This window comes from Rhinolophus sinicus, chromosome 9 (assembly GCF_057876585.1).
Source record: "Rhinolophus sinicus isolate RSI-liver-muscle chromosome 9, RSI-T2T, whole genome shotgun sequence".
In the NCBI taxonomy this organism is placed as follows: domain Eukaryota; kingdom Metazoa; phylum Chordata; class Mammalia; order Chiroptera; family Rhinolophidae; genus Rhinolophus; species Rhinolophus sinicus.
The window spans coordinates 18,448,073-18,466,441 of NC_142509.1; the positions used below are offsets into that span (position 1 = coordinate 18,448,073).

General features: G+C 42.7%; 1 protein-coding gene across 5 annotated transcripts in view; it reads left to right on the top strand.

Moving 5' to 3' along the window:
• Positions 1-18,369, top strand: part of CABIN1 (calcineurin binding protein 1) — a 146,181-nt gene that overhangs the window by 3,687 nt on the left and 124,125 nt on the right. For all 5 annotated transcript variants that reach the window (XM_074321575.2, XM_019710328.3, XM_074321576.2 and 2 more), the window contains exons 2-5: positions 9,758-9,835; positions 10,374-10,466; positions 14,902-15,015; positions 18,027-18,161. In XM_074321575.2, the coding sequence (XP_074177676.2) occupies positions 9,833-9,835; positions 10,374-10,466; positions 14,902-15,015; positions 18,027-18,161 (345 nt within the window). In that variant the 5' untranslated portion in view covers positions 9,758-9,832. The remainder of the gene's footprint in view (positions 1-9,757; positions 9,836-10,373; positions 10,467-14,901; positions 15,016-18,026; positions 18,162-18,369) is intronic.

Below are 18,369 nucleotides of genomic sequence, written 5' to 3' on the forward strand. Positions count from 1 at the left end.
TATCAATCTAATTTTATCTTTTCCAAATGGCTACCAATTTGTCCCAGCGTGAGCACTTGTTACAAAGTTCATCTTGACCTCAGTGATTTGAGATGCCACCTTTGCCATATTTTAAATTTCCATATGTACTCGGGTCTAACTCTAGACGTGCTTTCTTTATGTATATACCAGTACCACTGTTTTAATTATTAAGGCTTTATACAATATATCTTAATGTCTGGTAGGACTCATCCCTCCTTGGAACTTTTCTTTTCCACTGTTTTCCTAACTATTCTTACATTTTTGTTTTTCCATATAAACAAGTGTCAGTTTATCTGGTATCTTGTTGGTATTTTTACTGGAATTGCATTGAATTTATAAATTAACTTAGGGAGAACTGACATCTTTATCATGTTGAATTCTGTCCAAGAACAGAGGCCGTGTTTCCATTTGTTCAAGTTTACTTTTGTGTCTTTTGGTAGTTTTAAAATTTTCTACGCATAGGTTGCACATGTCTTGTTAACTTTATTAACTTTATTCTTAAGTATTTAATCATCTTGTTGCTATAGCGAATCGGATTTTTTCTTTACCATAATGTCTTCTGTTTGAGTATGTGAAGGCTGTTGATTTTTGTATGTTAATTTTGTATCATGCGACTTCATTGAGTTCTTTTAGTATTAAGTTTTATCATTGATTTTGGGATTTTATATTATCTGCAATTAATAATAGTTTTACTTCTTTACCCATTCTATACTTCTAATTGGTTTTCCTTTTTTAATTGCATTTTGAATACTCCTAATACAGTGGTATATAGTAGCAGACGTAATGGGTATCCTTGCTTTGTTCCTGTCGTTAATGGAAATGCCTCTAGTGTTTCTCCATTATATAAGATTTTGATTTTAGAACTAAGATCTATCATCTATCTATCTAATCTATCTAATTATGTTAAGAAACTATCTCTCAATTCCTGTATTCTTGAGTGTGTGTGTATGTGTATGTGTGTATGTGTGTATGTGTGTGTGTTTTCCTCATGAATGAATGTTGAATTTTGTCAAAGGCTTTCTCTTCTATGGAGGTAATCATATTTTTCTCCCTTAGATGATTTCATTGTATTTCACACATGCAATATGTGTGTTTTCATTGTTAGCATTTCTTTCAATTTCTCCAATTTTAGTTGCATTTCCTTTCACCCAGAAGTTGTTTAATAGGAAGTTCTTAATATTTTGGCTAGGAGGACCTTCTGTTGTTGGTTATGGTGGTGTTAGTAAATTTTAGTTTTAATGTATGGTGACCTGAGAGTGTTGTTTTCAGTATTTTTACTTTATAGAAGGTGTTTTCTTTGTGACCTAATATATGATCATTTTTGTTGTTGCTATTTTGGTGAATGTGCTGTGAGCACTGGAGAGGAATATGTAGTCTCCATTATCAGGGTGTAGAATTTGATAAGCACCTATAAGATTTCCTCTATTCACTTTATTGTTTAGATCTTCTAGCTTCTAATTTTTTTCTCCACTTGATCTGCCTTGTACTGAGAGTGATGAGTGAAAATCTCTTGTTATTAGTTTCTATCTATGCATCTGTGGTTTTTGCTTTTTAAAGTTGGTTGCTGTGTTATTTGGTGTATGTTTTTAAGTGTTATATCATCAATGTGAATTGTACCTTTTGTCACAGTTAACATATTTGGACTTGAATTGTACTTTGTCTAATATCCAGATTGCTCCCCTGCATTTTAAAAAAAATTATTTGTTTTTGTTAAAATATTTTTATATTTATTACATTTAATAAGTTAAATTTTTATTTGACCTCTTTTGGGGGTGAACAGCTCTCTGACTTTTAGCACATGTATAGATGTGTGTAACCTTCACTAAATGAGGACACAAAACAGTTCCATCACCCTCAAAGTGTCCCCCTTTATAGACACCCTTCTCTTACCACTGGCCAGCACTGACGTGGTCTTCGTTACTGTAGTTTTGTCTTTTCAGGAATGTCATGTAAATGGAATCACACAGTATGCGACCTGTGGATACTGGCTTCTTTCTCTCAGCATAATGCATTTGAGATTCATCCAAGTATCATTTGTGTCTTTTAATTTGTAGTAGCGTTCCATTGTATAAGTAGTGTTCTTACTGAGCGGTATTCCGTTGTATGCTATATCGCAGCAGTTTATCCATTCACATATTGAAGGATATTTTTGGGTTGTGTCCAGTTTTTGGTGATCTGAATGTAGCTGCTAGAAATATTTATGTACAGGTTTTGTGTCAACATTTCTCAAGGTAAACAGGAGTGAGATTGCTGTGTTGTGTGGTAAGTGTATGTTTAACTTTATAAGAAATTGTTTTCCAGCATGGCTGTATACCATTTTCCATTTCTGTCAATGGTGTATGAAAGTTCTAGTTGTTCTGTATCCTCACTGGGACTTGGCATTATCAGGTTTTCAAAAAATTTGGCCATTCTAATGGGTGTGTAGTAGTAGCTGACCATGATTTTAATTCACATTTCTCTCCTGACTAATGATGTGGAACATCTTTTAACGTACTTATTTGCAATCTATCTTCTTTGGTGATGTATCTTTTAAAGTCTTTTGCTCATTCTTTAATTGGTATTTTTAAAAATTATGTAACATAATTATGTAACATAAAATTTACTATTCCAACCATTGAGGATCAGACTTTTATTTTTTCCTTCTTTTTTTAAGGAGGGCGCTGCCTACAGTTGTCCATATGGGGATTGAACTGGCAACCTTGGTGTTATCAGCACCACACTCTAACCAACTGAGTTAACAGGCCACCCCCATTTCAGCCATTGAGAATGTACAATTCAGTAGCATTAAATAAATTCAGAATGTTGCATAACCATCACCAGTATCTATTTCCAGAAAATTTTCATCATCTCAAACAGAAACTGTACCTCTTAGGCAATAACTCCAGAGTCCTCTCTTCTCCCAGCTCTTGGCAACCATCATTATACTTTCTGTGTCTGTGAATTTGCCTGTTATAAGTACCTAACATAAATGGAATCATACAGTATTTGTCCTTTTGTGACTGGTTTATTTCACTTAGTATAATATCCTGCAGGTTCATCCATGTTGTAGCATGTGTCAGAATGTCCTTCCTTTTTAAGGCTGAATAATATTCCATTGTATGAATATACCACATTTTATTTATCCACTTACCCATCTATGGACACTTGGGTTGCTTCCACCTTTGACGATTGTGAATAGTGCTGCTGTGAGCATGGGTGTACAAATATCTCTGAGTCCCTATTTTCATTTTTTCCAGGTATGTACCTAGGAGTGGAATTGCTGGATCATATGGCAATTCTATGTTTAACTTTTTGAGAACCACCAAACTGTTTTCCACAGTGGCTGTGCCATTTTACATTCCCGTCAGCAAGTACCAGGGTTCTAGGTTCTCTACTTCCTTGCCAACACTTACTATTTTCCTTTTTTTTTGTTTTTGATAATAGCCATCTAGGTATGAAGTGTTATCTCATGGTTTTATTTGCATGTCCCTACTGACTAATAATGTTGAGCACCTTTCTTGTACTTATTAGCATTTGTATTATCTTTGGAGAAATGTCTTTGGAAGTCCTTTGTCCATTTTTTAATTGAGTTGTCATTGTTGAGTTGTAGGAGTTCTTTATATATTTTGGATATTAATCTCTTATCAGATATATGATTTACAAATGTTTTCTTTTATTCTGTGGATTGCCTTCTCTTGATAGTGTCCTTTGCATAAAAATTTTTAATTTTCATGAAATCCAGTTTATTTTTCTTTTGTTGCCTGTGCTTTTTGTGTCATTCTTAAGAAACCACTGCCATATCCAAGGTCCTAACGGTTTTCCCCTGTGTTTTCTAAGAATTGCTTTTTTCTTGCTGCTTTCAAGATTCTCTCTTTGTCTTTGGGTTTCAGTAGTTTGACAATAATATGTCTTAGTGTGGATCTACTTGGAGTTTGTTGAGCTTCTTGGATGTGTATGTTCATCTTTCTATTGGATTTGGGAAAATTTTTGCTATTATTTTTCAAATAAATTTTCTGCCTCTCTCTCTCTCTCCATCTTCTGAGACTCCTATGATGCATATGTTGGTCCTTTAGATACTGTCTCCCATGTCTCTCAAGCTCTGTTCATTTTTCTTCATTCTTTTTCTTTCTGCTCCTTAGACTGTATAATTTCAATTGCCTTATCTTCAAGTTTGCTGATCCTTTCTTCCGCCTGCTCAAAACTGTTGTTGAACTTTTCTAGTGAATTTTTCTGATTTATTTATTATTTTATTTTTTTATTCCCAAAGACTCAGTTTTTATAACTAGCCAATTAATAGCAACATATTTCACTTCTAGTAGTCTTGTATTTTCCTAATAAAAATATTACCCTCCCCCACTTTTCACACAATGCTCAAATACATAGAGACATTAACTTTCAGAAGTAAAGGACTTCTGTGCACATGTAACTATTGAGACATTAAAATATCCTAGATTGATAGAGTCATTTTTTTTAATTAAAATTTATTGGGGTGACAATGGTTAGTAAAATTACATAGGTTTCAAGTGTACAATTTTGTAATACATCGTCTATATATCACATTGTGTGTTCACCACCCAGAGTCAGTTCTCCTTCCATCACCATATATTTGACCCCATTTACTCTCTTCTACCACCTTTCTCCCCCCATGAATTTTTCGTTTCACTTATTGTGCTTTTCAGCTCCAGAATTTCCCTTTGATTCCTTTTTATAATTTCTGTCTCTTTTTTGATATTCTCATTTTGTTCTTACGTTGTTTTCCTGATTTCCTTTAGTACTTTATCCATGTTTTCCTTTAGGTGATTAAACATGTGAAGAACAGTTTTTGAATTAACATTTTTTTTGAGCAGTAATTCCAATGTCTGGGCTTCTCAGGGATGGTTTCTGTCAGATTCTTTTTATCCTGTGAATGAGCCTTACTTTGCAGTTTCTTTGAGTGCTTTGTAGTTTTTTTATTGAGAACTGTACATTCTGCATATAATAATGTAATACCTCTGTAAGTCAGATTCTCCTCAGGGATTGCTGATTTTTTTCTTTGTGAGGCCTGCAGTTGTCCATTTGTGATTTTTCCAAACTATTTTTGCAAAATGCATTTGTTGTGTTTGGGCACTGTACATTCTGTTCCATTATCTCTGTGGTCATCCAGTGACCTGACAAAGGTTTCTTTAAATGTCTGTCTCCAAAAAGGTGACGGGTGGTGGGGGGATGATCTTCTTTCCCTTTAACTTTTTCAGTGGATGCTACCTGTGAAAACCGCAGCGGGCTGAGAGGGCCAAAACCAAGGCAGGCATCTAGACACCTTCCAGACCAACCCAAGTGCACAGCTGCAGACGTTTGGAGGATAACGTCCCCACAGCCCATACTGGCATCAGCCAGCTGCTGCTCCAGGAATGTGGGCCTTGCAAGCTACGCATTAGCCTCATTTTCCGGATTAGGCAACTGAGGTTTAAAGAAACTAGCTGACCTGCCCAAAGCCACAGTGCTTTCTAGAAAGGGACAAAAATAGAACTGTAAGCACAGTACTCTTTCTAGAGGCTGTTTGAAGTCCAAGTGAGATAGGACAAACCTGCCTTGTAAAATCTGGGGTACACTGTAGAAGTGGAAAGGTAGAAGGTGCTGCTATTTTGAGATTACGTTGAAGTTAACATAGGTGCCCCCCCCCCTTTTTTAGGAGGGCGCAGCTCACAGTGGCCCATGTGGGGATCAAACTGGCACCGCCAGCACCACGCTCCAACCAATTGAGCTAAGCAGCCACCCCTCATAGGTGCCCTTTTTAATGAGGAGATTGGCTTGAGTTTTAGCATGGAATAATTTTGAAAATAATTAGGAAGCTTGAAAGGTCTATTTTCTCTTCTGTACTGGGGGCTCCTTGAAGGTCTTCTGGCCCCGCTGATCAGAACGCTCAGGAGCTGTTGCTTTGAGTCCAGGTGCCTTCTTTATGGAGGTGGGTGGGCAAGGACTTAGGCGGCCTGTGGGGCGAGAAACCCTTCTGACTTGAAGCTCACTGGTTTTTCCCCCTGATTTGCCTAGTCATTCATTTTTTCAGTTTGTCCTGAGGGGATGTCTCCTGTCAGCTCTGACATTGGACCTGTACCCACCCTGGTCCTGGGGGACACAGAAGCCCCAGGGGAAGGCACAGGTCCTCCCAGCGGTTGTTGGGGGCCTTACTGCAAGGTGCTGCTGAATCAGGAAACGGGCAAGCTCTCTTCCTGCGGGAGAAGGATGAGCCTGTGCGTGATGGCTGTGTTGATGCTCTTCACCCCACGCACGCAGGCCTCACGGCCGCCACACAGAGACCTCGTCTCAGCTGTCCCTGGGCCCTCCTCTTGTGTTTCCCCCAGTGAGGATTCAGACAGCAAGACTTGCCATGACCTGGAACTAGCACTTGGCCCATGGGCAGTAGGTTGCGAGGCCTGTGGCTGGGTGTGAGCGCCACTCCGGGCTTCTCTCCTGTGCTTTCCACCTCTTCAAGAAAGAACTGCCTGCCTCTAGAGGGGGTCTGAGGGTAGAGACAGCGTGTGACTGGTTTCATGCAGCTGCAGCTTGTCACGGACCTCCTGAGTGTCCACACTGTGTGGACTTGCCATGTGCCATCCTGGTCAGTCAGCCGCTCTCTGGCCAGAGGAGCTCCCAGTCGAGTCAGGGTGTTGACTGTGTTTTATACACAAGGAAACAGGCTGGTCAAGGATCAGGGACCCAGGCATCACGAGGCAGAGCCTGGCCACACTCTGAAATCTCCCCAGTCCAAATCCAGTGCCCTTTCCACTTTTCCTTTTTCCATTCCCTGAGGTAGGAAGGGCAGCAGATTTTATGAGTAAGAGAATGGTGAAAAAAAAATCAGCCGAAAGGTATTTATTGAGTGCTTCCCTGTAAGTGAAGGGGAAATTCAGCTGGAGGCTGTGTGACGCTCCGTGGGACTGGGGTTCAGTGCGCAGAGCCCAGTGGCTGAGAAGTGCTCCTACTTCTGAGCTTTCTGATGGGCTCTGTGGTGTTTCCTGTGCCCTGGGGCTGAGGGCTCTGCTTGGAGTCGCCAGGAAGTGGTGACTGCTGTCGCCCCGTGGGCCAGTGGCCTTCTGGAGGACGGTCAGCGTCTAGCAGAGACTTCATTAGGGTAATTACCATTTTAACTATTTTTAAGTATATAGTTCAGTGGCATTAAGTACATTCACATTGTTGAGCAAACATAGCCACCATCCGTCTCCAGAACTCTTTTCATCTTGCAAAATGGGAACTCTGTCCCCATTAAACAATAACTCCCCATTCCCCCTCCCCCAGCCCCTGGCCACCGCCATCCCACTTGCTGTCTTTATGAACTTTCCTATTCTAGGTACCTCATCTAAGTGGAACCATACAATATTTGTCCTTTTGTGACTGGCATATTTCAGTTAACATACTGTAAGTTTCATGTGTGTTGTAGCGTGCGTCAGAACAGCCTTCCTTTTTAAAGCGGAATAACATTCCATTGTGTGGACAGACCACAATTTGTTCACCCATTCATCCATCCTTGGACACTTGGGTTGCTTCCATCTTTTGGCTGTTGTGAATAATGCTGTCAAGAGCATGGATGTGCAAAGATTTCTTTGAGATCCTGCTTTCAATTCTTTGGGGCATATATGCAGAAGTGGAATTGCTGGGTTATATGGCAACTTTATGTTTAGTTTTTGAGGAACCATCATACTGTTTTCCACAGCGGCTGCACCATTTTACATTCCTACCAGCAATGCATAAAGGTTCCAGTTTCTCTCCATCCTTGCCAACACTTATTATTCTCTCTCTCTCTCTCTCTCTCTCTCTCTCTCTCTCTCTCTCTCTCTCTCTCTCTGTCAATAATAGCTAGATGCAGGGTTTTAATGCTATACTTTCTACTTTTCTCTTATGTATTTTCGTACTGTGTTCTGGTTACTGGTCCATCATGGCATAGCTTATGGTGAAGCAGCAGTTTCCAAACGTAATCAGCAGAATTCTTCTTTTCTAAATGCGGAAGCCAGGAGATAAAGTGGCTATCAGCCCAAGGAGAGGTTTGAGTCTTCCTGATCTGTGCAAACGACTGCACTTCCTCCCTTGTAAGAACCCTTGGAGGACTCAAAGCCCGTTGTGGAGGAAGCCTGTGCTCGAGTCACTGCTGGAAGCACTGTTGGCAGTAGTAGTGGCCGTTTTACTTCATAAAAGTAGAGTAAAAGTTCAGTCTGTCTGCTAAGCTCCTTCCCACTGCCTGATGGGTCCTTCCATGGCCCTCTGCCAGCCTCTCACATGGGGCTTTTCTGGCTCCTCCTCCCACCTCCCTGGCTTGTTTGGTGGTACCCCCTCCCATCCCAGCTCCTTAGGTCAGAACCACTGCTGCTCCCTCCAGCCTCCCCGGCGCCCAGTACCATGAGTCTTCCCCTGGAATGTGTCCCCTCCATCCCCACTACTACTGCCTAGCCAGACTCCCAGCATCTCTTAGTTTAATAATAGCTTTATTGAGACATAATTTACATGCCATGCAGTTCACTTAGGTAAGATGTACAATTCAGTGGTTTTTACGGTATTCACTGAGTTGTGTAACCATCTGCACAGTCAGTTTTCGAACATTTTCATCACCCCAGAAAGAAACTATACTCATTAGTAGTCACTCCCTATTTGTCCGTCTCCCCCAGCCCACGATCTGCTTTCTGTTTCTATAGATCTGCCTGTGCTGGCATTTCATATAAATGGAATCAGACAATATGTGGCCTTTATGACTGGCTTTCATTTAGCATAAGGTTTTCAAGGTTCATCTATGCAGTAGTGTGTGTCAATACTTTAGTTTATTTTACAACTGAATAATAACCCACTGTCTGGACATACTCCATTTTATTTATCCATCCATCAGTTGCTGGGCATTTGGGTTGTTTCCACCTTTAAGCTGCTACGAATAATGCTGTTATGAACACTGGTGAACAAGTTTTGCTGTGGACATGTTTTTGTTTCTCTTGGGTAGATACTTAGCAGTGGAATTTCTTTATTTGACATTTTGAGGAAACACCAGGCCAGTTTCCACAGCGGCTGCACCATTTTACGGTCCCTTCAGTAGTGTATGAGGTTCTGATTTTTCCACATCCTCACCAAACCTGTCTTTTTTTTTTTGCAGATTTCAAACTGATCTGCCTACCTCTAATTTTTTTCCTTTATGTTTCTAACATTTTGTTCACCTGAAAACTGTCTGGCTCTCTTGTCGATCAAACAAAGTTCTGATTCCCTGGCATGTCACCCTCCCGTCCTCCACGCCCCTCCCTGCCGTCAGGCCCCATGTGGGCTCTCGCTTGTCTCCCACCTCCCTATGCCTGCTGCTGCTTCACCGCCCTCTATTGCAGCGCTGTCCCTTCCTTGAGGGTTAGTAACGCAAGGGCTTACTCTACCTTATTTGATCCCTTCAAAAAAAAATGTTTTCTTTACCCTTAGATGTTGCCTTGTTTTTCTTTATTTCATTCAACTTTAGAAAAAAAGAATTGTTTATAGAGCCATTGCCTCTGCTGAGCAGTGAGCCAGCCATAGGGGCAGGAGTTGGTTTCACTCTTCCATGTCCTGGCACCTGGTGCCTTGCCTGGCAAGGGCACATAGTCAAGCTGGGGCTCCCTGTGTAACAGACCACATAGCCATCTGAGGCAGTCACTCACCAGCCTGTGTGCCGAGAGCTGGGGAGGCCCGTCGTTTGGGAGACTGGTGCTCAGTGGGCTCCTAGCATTGGGACATTCTTGGTTCTTCATAGGCCCTCTTTCGGTTTGTCCTGTGCCCTCTCCAGGAGACTTGTGGACTGGCGCAGTCTCTGCCAGTGATGGGAAGCGGTGCTAAGCGGCAGTGCTGAAGCTCTCTGAGTATGGTAAGGACTGATGGTTTGCATGTTTTGCTGGTGTCAGTGTTCTTCTTTACTTCACTCCTGGGGGTGAGGCATTTTCCTGGGTGGACGCTGAAGGCTCTCACTGTGGAGCAGCCTTTTTCCTGGGAGGGCTGTTGGAACATTTGAGGGTGTGGGTGCTTGATCTTCTGTGGAAGTGCCTTGCAGGGCCTCATCATGGTTGTTACAAAGGCATAAGGTTAATCCCTTTCATTGGAACCTGTTATTCCAATGCCTGGGTCTTCTGTTTCGGGTTATTGCTCGGTGTCCCCAGCCTCTGTTCCTTTTACAGTGGACAGTACGCAGGACATGCTCCATGAAAAGATTGGTATGGTCACCCTCAGACGTGTTCTGGTCCTTTTTCCCCCCTAGAAATGTGTTGTCCATTCCCCACACGCTGAGAAGGCCATAGCTGTTCAAGGTAGTTTATGGAGCAGAGCTATGTTCATGATGGGTTGTTGAGAAGATAAGTGACATCTCATCTAAAAGCACCTCTTCTCTTCCCTCAAACCTCTTTTTCTAGATTCGAATTGCAGCCTTAAATGCCAGCTCCACAGTTGAGGATGAACATGAAGGAAGCTTTAAAAGTCACAAAACCCAGACAAAGGAGGCCCAGGTATGTAATCTATGGTCTTCCTCTGCAGGTGGACCTTGCTTTCCATTTCTGTAGGTGGCACCTCATTTTAAATGCATTCCGATGTCTCCTGAATGGGATTTTAGATCCTGGGAGGTCTGAGTGTTAGGATTGTCTCCACGCCAGAGGGCACAGATGACAGTTAACATGGCCTCAACTACAGCCCCCCTTACACATTTTTGGCTTAAAAAAGACAACCTTGGAGATCTGGTCAAGATGGCAGAGTAGGAAATGCTGTGCTTATCTCCTCTCACAACCACATCAAAATTACAACTAAACTACAGAACAACTATCATGGAGAATCGCCTGAAGTCTAGCTGAACCAAAGCCCTACGTCTAAGGATATACAGAAGAAGCCACCTCAAGACTGGTAGGAGGGACAGAGATGCGGAATGGGCTGGTCCCACACCTATGTGTGACCATTAAAAATCGGGAGGGATAACTCGGCTGCAGAGGTTCCCTCTTGGAAGAACAAGGGGTCCCAGTCCCACACCAGGCTCCCCAGCCAAGGATCTCAAGGGAGAGAAGTCCCCATAACTTCTGGCTGTGAAAACCAGAGAAGATTGTGGCTGAGTGACACAGTGGGTGGCTGCACTCACAGGCGCTCCTCTTAAAAGCCCACACACAGACTTACGTGCTGACGGACTCGTTCGATCTGAGCTCCCACACTGGGGCATCAGCTCCAAAGGTGCTAAGGACATATGGGGAAGAACTGAATTGTCTGGCTATGGGGCAAGGGCTGGAGGGGCAGTGTTTTTCCATTCGGAGGATGTGGCAGAAGCCATTGTTTCTTTGTTGAGCCCTCCTGGCTCTGGGTGTGCTGACTCAGGCTGCCGCCATATCTGAGTCTCCATCAGCTGGCTAACACTGTTTTTTTGTTCTGGTTCCTTGAGACCCCACCACACCCAACTTTCTGGCACACCCAACCCACTTCCAGTGGCTTTTCCATACAAACGGCTTGTCTTGGCTCATATTGCAGACTTTCCTAAAATTTCCCGTAAGTTCACAAAACTGAAACCAACAGCATCTGGCTTTGGCATATCCCGTACCTCTGGCTGACCAGACCTAAGCTTGGCCTCAGTTGCAGCTTGGCCTCTTGAGGCACCTCCAAGCCCAGCGCAGGTGGCAGACATCTGAGGATTGCTTTGTGGCTCATGCCAGGTGGCCCCAGGCAGGACACAGGCTGCGACTAACTTGACCTGCTGTGGGGCTCCTCCCAGGAGGCCCTGCGGCTAGCCCTTCCAGTGGCCAGTTTCAGACCCAGGGGGAGCATCACCCAGTCACCCCTGGGGACGACACACCCAAAGGGCAGACTAGGCAGGCACCAGAGCCCTGCTAAAGTGAATCCTGCTCCACAGGGTCAGCCTCTGCACCATAGCTCCTCCACTGTACTCAATGGCCAGTTCCTCACAGCCAGTCAGCCTGAACGTCAGTCCCTCTCATTGAAGCACCAACAACAGCCAAAGCTCAACTATAACAAAAGGGCACATACAGCTCACACAAGGGATACGTGGGGAGCACCCTGCTCAGGGGACCAAGAAGACTGTGCCACTGGGCCCCACAGTACACTACTACATAAGGCCAGGAGATACAGCAGCCCTACCTAATACATAGAAACAAACATTGGGAGGCAGCCAAAATAGGGAGACAAACATGTCCCAAATAAAAGAACAGAATAAAGCTCCAGAAAAAGAACTAAACAAAATGGAGATGGGCACAGAGTTCAAAAGACTGGTTATAAGGATGCTCGGTGATCTCAGGGAAAATTTCAACAAAGAGAAAACATAAAAAAACAAAAAAAAGTCAGAAATAAAGAATACAAAACTGAAATGAAGAATACCATATTTTGCCATATGTAATGTGTTCCTGTGTATAACATGCACCCATATTTTTTGGCTCAAACTTTCAGGGAAAAAAATCTTTTGTTTTAATTTTTTAATTCAAATTTTTATTTGTTTACATTTAGGTACTTATTTTTTGTATTATAAAGGAATTGTAGCATTTACTTTTTAACATACTATGGTACAAGAAATTTTATGTAACAAATAATTACAAAACACAAGAACAGATACAAGGTACGAGAAATTTTATGTACCGTTAATAAATTTACGATATTTACACATCTAGAGGGCCAAGAACTCTTCGTTGTTGCAAGTTCATCAGAAGTTCAACAGAACCGATTATTGTAATCCAGGATATTATTTTGCATATGGATATCGTTATTGATTTCTAGAGTTACGCTTTTAATTCATAAGCATAAATAAAAGAATTTAAAACGTTTATATCGATATGGAATTAGTACTACCCATGTATAATGCACATCCTTATTTTTCCCTCACAAATTTGGGCAAAAAAATGCACATTATACACGGCAAAATATGGTACTTTAGAGGGAATCAACAGTAGATTAGATAAAGCAGATGATCAAATCAGTGATTTAGAAGGTAAGGTAGCAGAAAACATCCACTCAGAATAACAAAAAGAAAAAGAATCCAAAAAAAACAAGGATAATTTAAGGGGCTTCCTGGACTACATCAAGTGTACCAACATTCGCATCATAGAGGTACCAGAAGAAGAGAGAGAGCAAGGAATTGAAAACCTATTTGAGGAAATAATGATGGAAAACTTCCTTAACCTGGCAAAGGAAATAAATATACAAGCCCAGGAATCACAGAGTCCCAAACAAAATGAACTCAAAGGGGCTTACACCAAGACACATTGTAATTAAATGCCAAAGGATAAAGGCAAAGAATCTTAAAAGTAGCAGGAGAAAAGCAGTTAGTTACCTACGAGGGAGCTCCCATAAGACTCAGTTGATTTCTCAATAGAAACTTTGCAGGCCAGAAGGGATTGGCATGAACTATTTAAAGTGATGAAAAGCAAGGACCAAGATTACTTTACCTAGCAAAGCTATCATTTAGAATCAAAGGACAGGATAAATAGCTTCCCAGACAAGAAAAAGCTAAAGTGGTTCACCATCACCAAACCAGTACTACGAGGAATCTTAGAGGGGCTTATTTAAGATTAAAAATAAAAAAAAAGATAAAAAATATGAATAATAAAATGGCAATAACTACATACTTATCAACAATTACTTTCAATGTAAATGAGTTAAATGCTCCAATCAAAAGATAAGGTGGCTGAATGGATAAGAAAACAAGACCCTTACACATGCTGCTTCAGATCATTTGAGATCAAACTGAAAGTAAAGGAATGGAAAAACAAAACAGGTAGCAATATTTATACCAGACTAAATAGACTTTAAAACATACCAGACAAAATAGACTTTAAAATAAAGGTTATAATAAGAGACAAAGAAGGACCCAGTAATCCCATTTCTGGGTATTTATCAAAAGAAACCCAAAATGCTACTTTGAGGGGACATGTGCATCTATATGTTCATTGCAGCAGTGTTTACAATGGCCAACATGTGGAGGCAGCCTGGGCGTTTGTCAATGGATGAATGGATAAAGAGGAGGTGGTACATACGTGTATATATAATGGAACATTGCTTGGCCGTGGAAGGGAATGGTTCTTGCCATCTGCGGTGGCATGGATAGACCCTGGAGGGTGTTGTGCCGAGTGGAGTGTCTGAAAGAGAACGTTGCAATGTGATTTCAGTTATATGTGGAATCTAAAGAACAAAACAAGCAAAACAGAAACAAACCCATAGATACAGAGAACATTTTGATAATTGCCAGATGGGAGGGGTTTTGGGGGTAGATGAGAAAGGGGAAGGGATTAAGAAGTACAAATTGGTTGTTACAAAGTAGTAATGGGGATCTAGGGTATAGCACACAGACAATAATATCATAATAGCTATTTTTGGTGTCAGGTGGGTACTAGATTTATTGGGGTGATAGATGGAACAGGGGTTGTGGGTGGAGCAGGGTGAAAAAGGTAAAGGGATTAAGAAATATAAATTGGTAGTTACAAAATATTAATGGGGATATAAAGTAAAGCATAGGGAATATAGTCAATAATATGGTAGTAACTATGTATAGTGCCAGGTGGGTCCTAGACTAGTCAGGGGATCACTTCTTAAATTATATGTGTCTAACCACTATGTTGTACACCTGAAATAAATATAAAATAATATTGAATGTCAACTATCATTGGAAAATTAAAAAGAGGGTAAAGATGAAGGGGAATAAGAGGTTCAGATTTCTAGGTATAAAACCAATAAGGATGTAAAGTACAGCCTGGGGAATATAGTCAATAATATTTTGGTAGTGTGTGCAGTGTCAGGTGGTTGCTGGACTTATGGTGATCACTTTTTTAGGTATATAAATGTTGAATAACTCTTGTGTACACCTGAAACAAATATAATATTGTATGTTAGCTATATTTTAATAAAAATCTCTTTTAAAAAAGACAAACCTTTGTACTGAGTGAAAAGTCCTGTTTCGGTTTTCAGGAAGCAGAGGCTTTTGCCTTATATCACAAGGCCCTGGATCTGCAGAAACACGATCGGTTTGAGGAATCTGCCAAAGCCTACCATGAGCTGCTGGAGGCACGCCTGCTGCGAGAGGTGAGGCGCCAGCAAGGCCGGAGGCAGACCCTGGGGCCAGGCGGCCTGGGTCTGACCTCTGCCCTCCCACTTGGCTGGATAACCGTGGACACAATATTTCCCCTCAGCCCCTCTGCTTCTCCTCCTGGAGAGTTTGCGCTTAGCTGGTTTGCTGGGAGGGTTGACTGATCCAGTGAAACACGCAGAATGGCTCTTGTCTCATAGTCAAAGCTCTGGAATTATCAGCTGTCGCTGTTACTTAGTCTTCATAACCACTCCCAAGTATGTGGCGGGTGTTTGTCCCCATTTTATAGTTGTGGAAATGGAGGCTTAATGAGATGCTGATGGCTCAGAGCCTTGCAACTAGTAAAACATTAGAGCCAGGGTTGGAGTCCATGGTTTTCTGATACCTAATGATCCTGTTGGCAGCACATTTTGGAAAATGCGTTTGGGTGACAGCCTGTGAGCTCAGGAAGCCTGTGTAGGCATGATGGGCTTTTGAAAATGTACTTAGAAGGGTTGGGAGGCCACCACACAGGCAGGCTGACGGAGCAGAGCCACGTTGAAGACACAGGGCATGGTATAAAGAGGCTGGCAGGGCAGGACCTGGATCCGGTGTAGGGAGCGTGCTATTTCATCAGGAGGGATGTTTTTTGTTTTCAAGTACTCAAACACCAAACAGACGATGTGGAGTGAGGCAGCAGACAGACTCCATCCACAGGCATTTTAGGAACCACACAGTCCTACAGTCGAGCAGTCTCTCCTACAATCCCAGGAAGGCAGACACTTGTGTCTCAAGCCCCCCCCCCACCCCGATGGTTTCCCCCACTGATGAGGCAGATGCAAAGTGAATTCTAATTGTCAGCAGAAAGTGTTTATCCCTTTTCTCCCTCAAGGTATCTCTTCGTATTCCTGTGTTTCCCCGAAAATAAGACCAACCCGGACTATCAGCTCTAATGCGTCTTTTGGAGCAAAAATTAATATAAGATGCAGTATTATATTATATTATATTATATTATATTATATTATATTACATTACATTACATTATATAAGATCCATTCTTATATTAAAATAAGACCGGGTCTTATATTAATTTTTGCTCCAAAAGACGCATTAGAGCTGACGGTCCAGCTCGGTCTTATTTTCGGGGAAACATGGTAATTGTATAGCTTGTTAAGATTCTTTGGGGCCAGTTTAGTGTCTTGGAATTAGGGCTGTGGGAATGGTGACCCACTCCTCTCTTATTAGTAGGAAGTGAGTGAGGGCCCAGAAAAGGAAAATGACTTGATTCTACTTTTACTGAGCGCCAGTTACGGGCCAGGTGCTGAGAATGTTTCAGGAGGGGCCTTCCCTCTCAGGCCACAGGGGAGCAGGCCTTGAAGACGTGAGCGGGGTGAGCGCAGCGCTAAGCCAACAGCCTGAGAACAGAGCTTATTCCAGGTGGGCCCAGCACCTGATGAGCCAGGTTCCGGGCCTTTGACTGAAGGGCACTGGCCATCTATTAGCCTTGGAGTCGTAGGTGTGTCCATCTCTCTCTGTCACTTTCAGTCTTTAAAAGATTGTTTTAGCACCCTCTCCCTTCACTTATAAAAGTAAAACATGCTCATTGTAAACAATTGAAAAGCACAGAAAAGTTCCTTTTCACACTCATTTGGCAGTGGTGTGAATTGCGTAATTACAGTCTTACAGCCACTTGGCGTAAACAGGCCTAGAACGCAGCTGGCTTCTCAGAAGTGCGCAGCTTAGCTGCTGGGCAAGCTGGCGGGGGCCTTTCATACCCCTGGGCATCATCGTGTCTTTCACGGAGGATGAAGCGTAGTGCTGAAATCTAGCTGGTCAATTAGATGCAAGTTAGTTACGAGAGTTTCTGCTGTAACGTGTGGATGTGTGGCTGACTAATTAGTCTCTGAAGTAGCCTCACAGCCTTTATAATTGTGTTTACACCATTTTTTGGACAGTTCTGTACCTGGTGGGGCAAAAGTGCCTGGATCCCAGTCCATTCTTGGGGATCATTCTTCAGTATAAGCCAATGACAGTAGAAAATACTGAATGAAGCTTGATTTGAGCTCTTCAGTGTTTTTGATGGGATTCCTTAAGAGCTCTAGGGTAGGCTTCTAGGGTTAGTCAAGGGGTGCTTCCTGAAGTTTCCTTGGGTCTTGGCTGTTCCAAACATAAAGCATGACGTGTGAACATGACCTGTCCCAAGGCAAGGCTGGGATGTGGACTTGCCCCTGGAAACTACTTCTTTATGTCAGTCAGTTTCTCTGTTAGAAAATCAATTACTCTTTGTCCTGTGGTTAGAGTAATAGCTTTTCTAATCAGTGGTTTCTTAGTAATTGTGAGGTCTTCTAAGAGTTGTCATAAATGCTGTAGTAAAATAACTTTTTATATAAAGCATGTTTACAATTTTTGTGCTCTTTTGGCTCACTTTCACTTGCTATTTAGGGTAGGGATTATTGTCCTTATGTTAGTTACAAAGCTCTTCGGGACACTAACTTTTTAGTTAAAGTAACTTGTCTATGGCCATGTGACAAATTACTGAGTCAGAGCTCAGCCTCCTAACTCCTACTCCAGTTCTCGTCCTGCTGCAGGACGTGTAGGGATGTGTAAATTGGCTGCCTGGGCACTTGCCTGTGGTGAAGCTCCAGGCCCAGCCTGCTGTCCCCAGGCAGCTTCCCCACACTCTATCCCCCATCTTCAAACCTGCTATGGGGGCCCAGAAATGTCACCATCCAGGCTTGCACCGTCAGGCATGGCGCTGGCGGTGCGGAGGGTTCCCTGTCCATCTTTTGGTGTCCAGACTACCGCAGACTGCCTCGTGGTGGTCTGGCCTGTCTTCCCTGTGTGCTCGGAGCTGGAGGCGTCCTCTAAGAACAGCTGGTGCAGTCCTTTCATTTTCCAGTGGAGGGTGGCACCAGACTGGACCAGGGGCCTGTGACAGGCCAGCCCGGAAGCCAGGTGTCCTGCTGACTGCCTGCTGAGGCTTCAGGGCTGAGTGTCACCTCTCCTTCTCTGTTTGCTTTGTTGACAGGCAGTTTCGTCTGGTGATGAGAAAGAAGGGTTGAAACACCCTGGGCTGATGCTGAAATATTCCACATATAAGAACCTGGCCCAGCTGGCAGCCCAGCGAGAGGACCTGGAGACGGCCATGGAGTTCTACTTGGAGGTGTGGTTTTGGCAGTGCTCGCTTCCCTTGGTGTTTTTGAAAGTTCTTGGTGGAGGCGGGTGAGGCTGTGGTCTTTCTGGCTGAAAAGAAGAATTTGTAGTGATACATCACTAAGCTGTAGTCCCCAAGGCCCTGGTCAGTGGGTGATAACAGTGAGTTCAGAGAGGCCTGGGGAGCAGGGCCAGCGTGTGCGTTCTTCCTCTGCCAC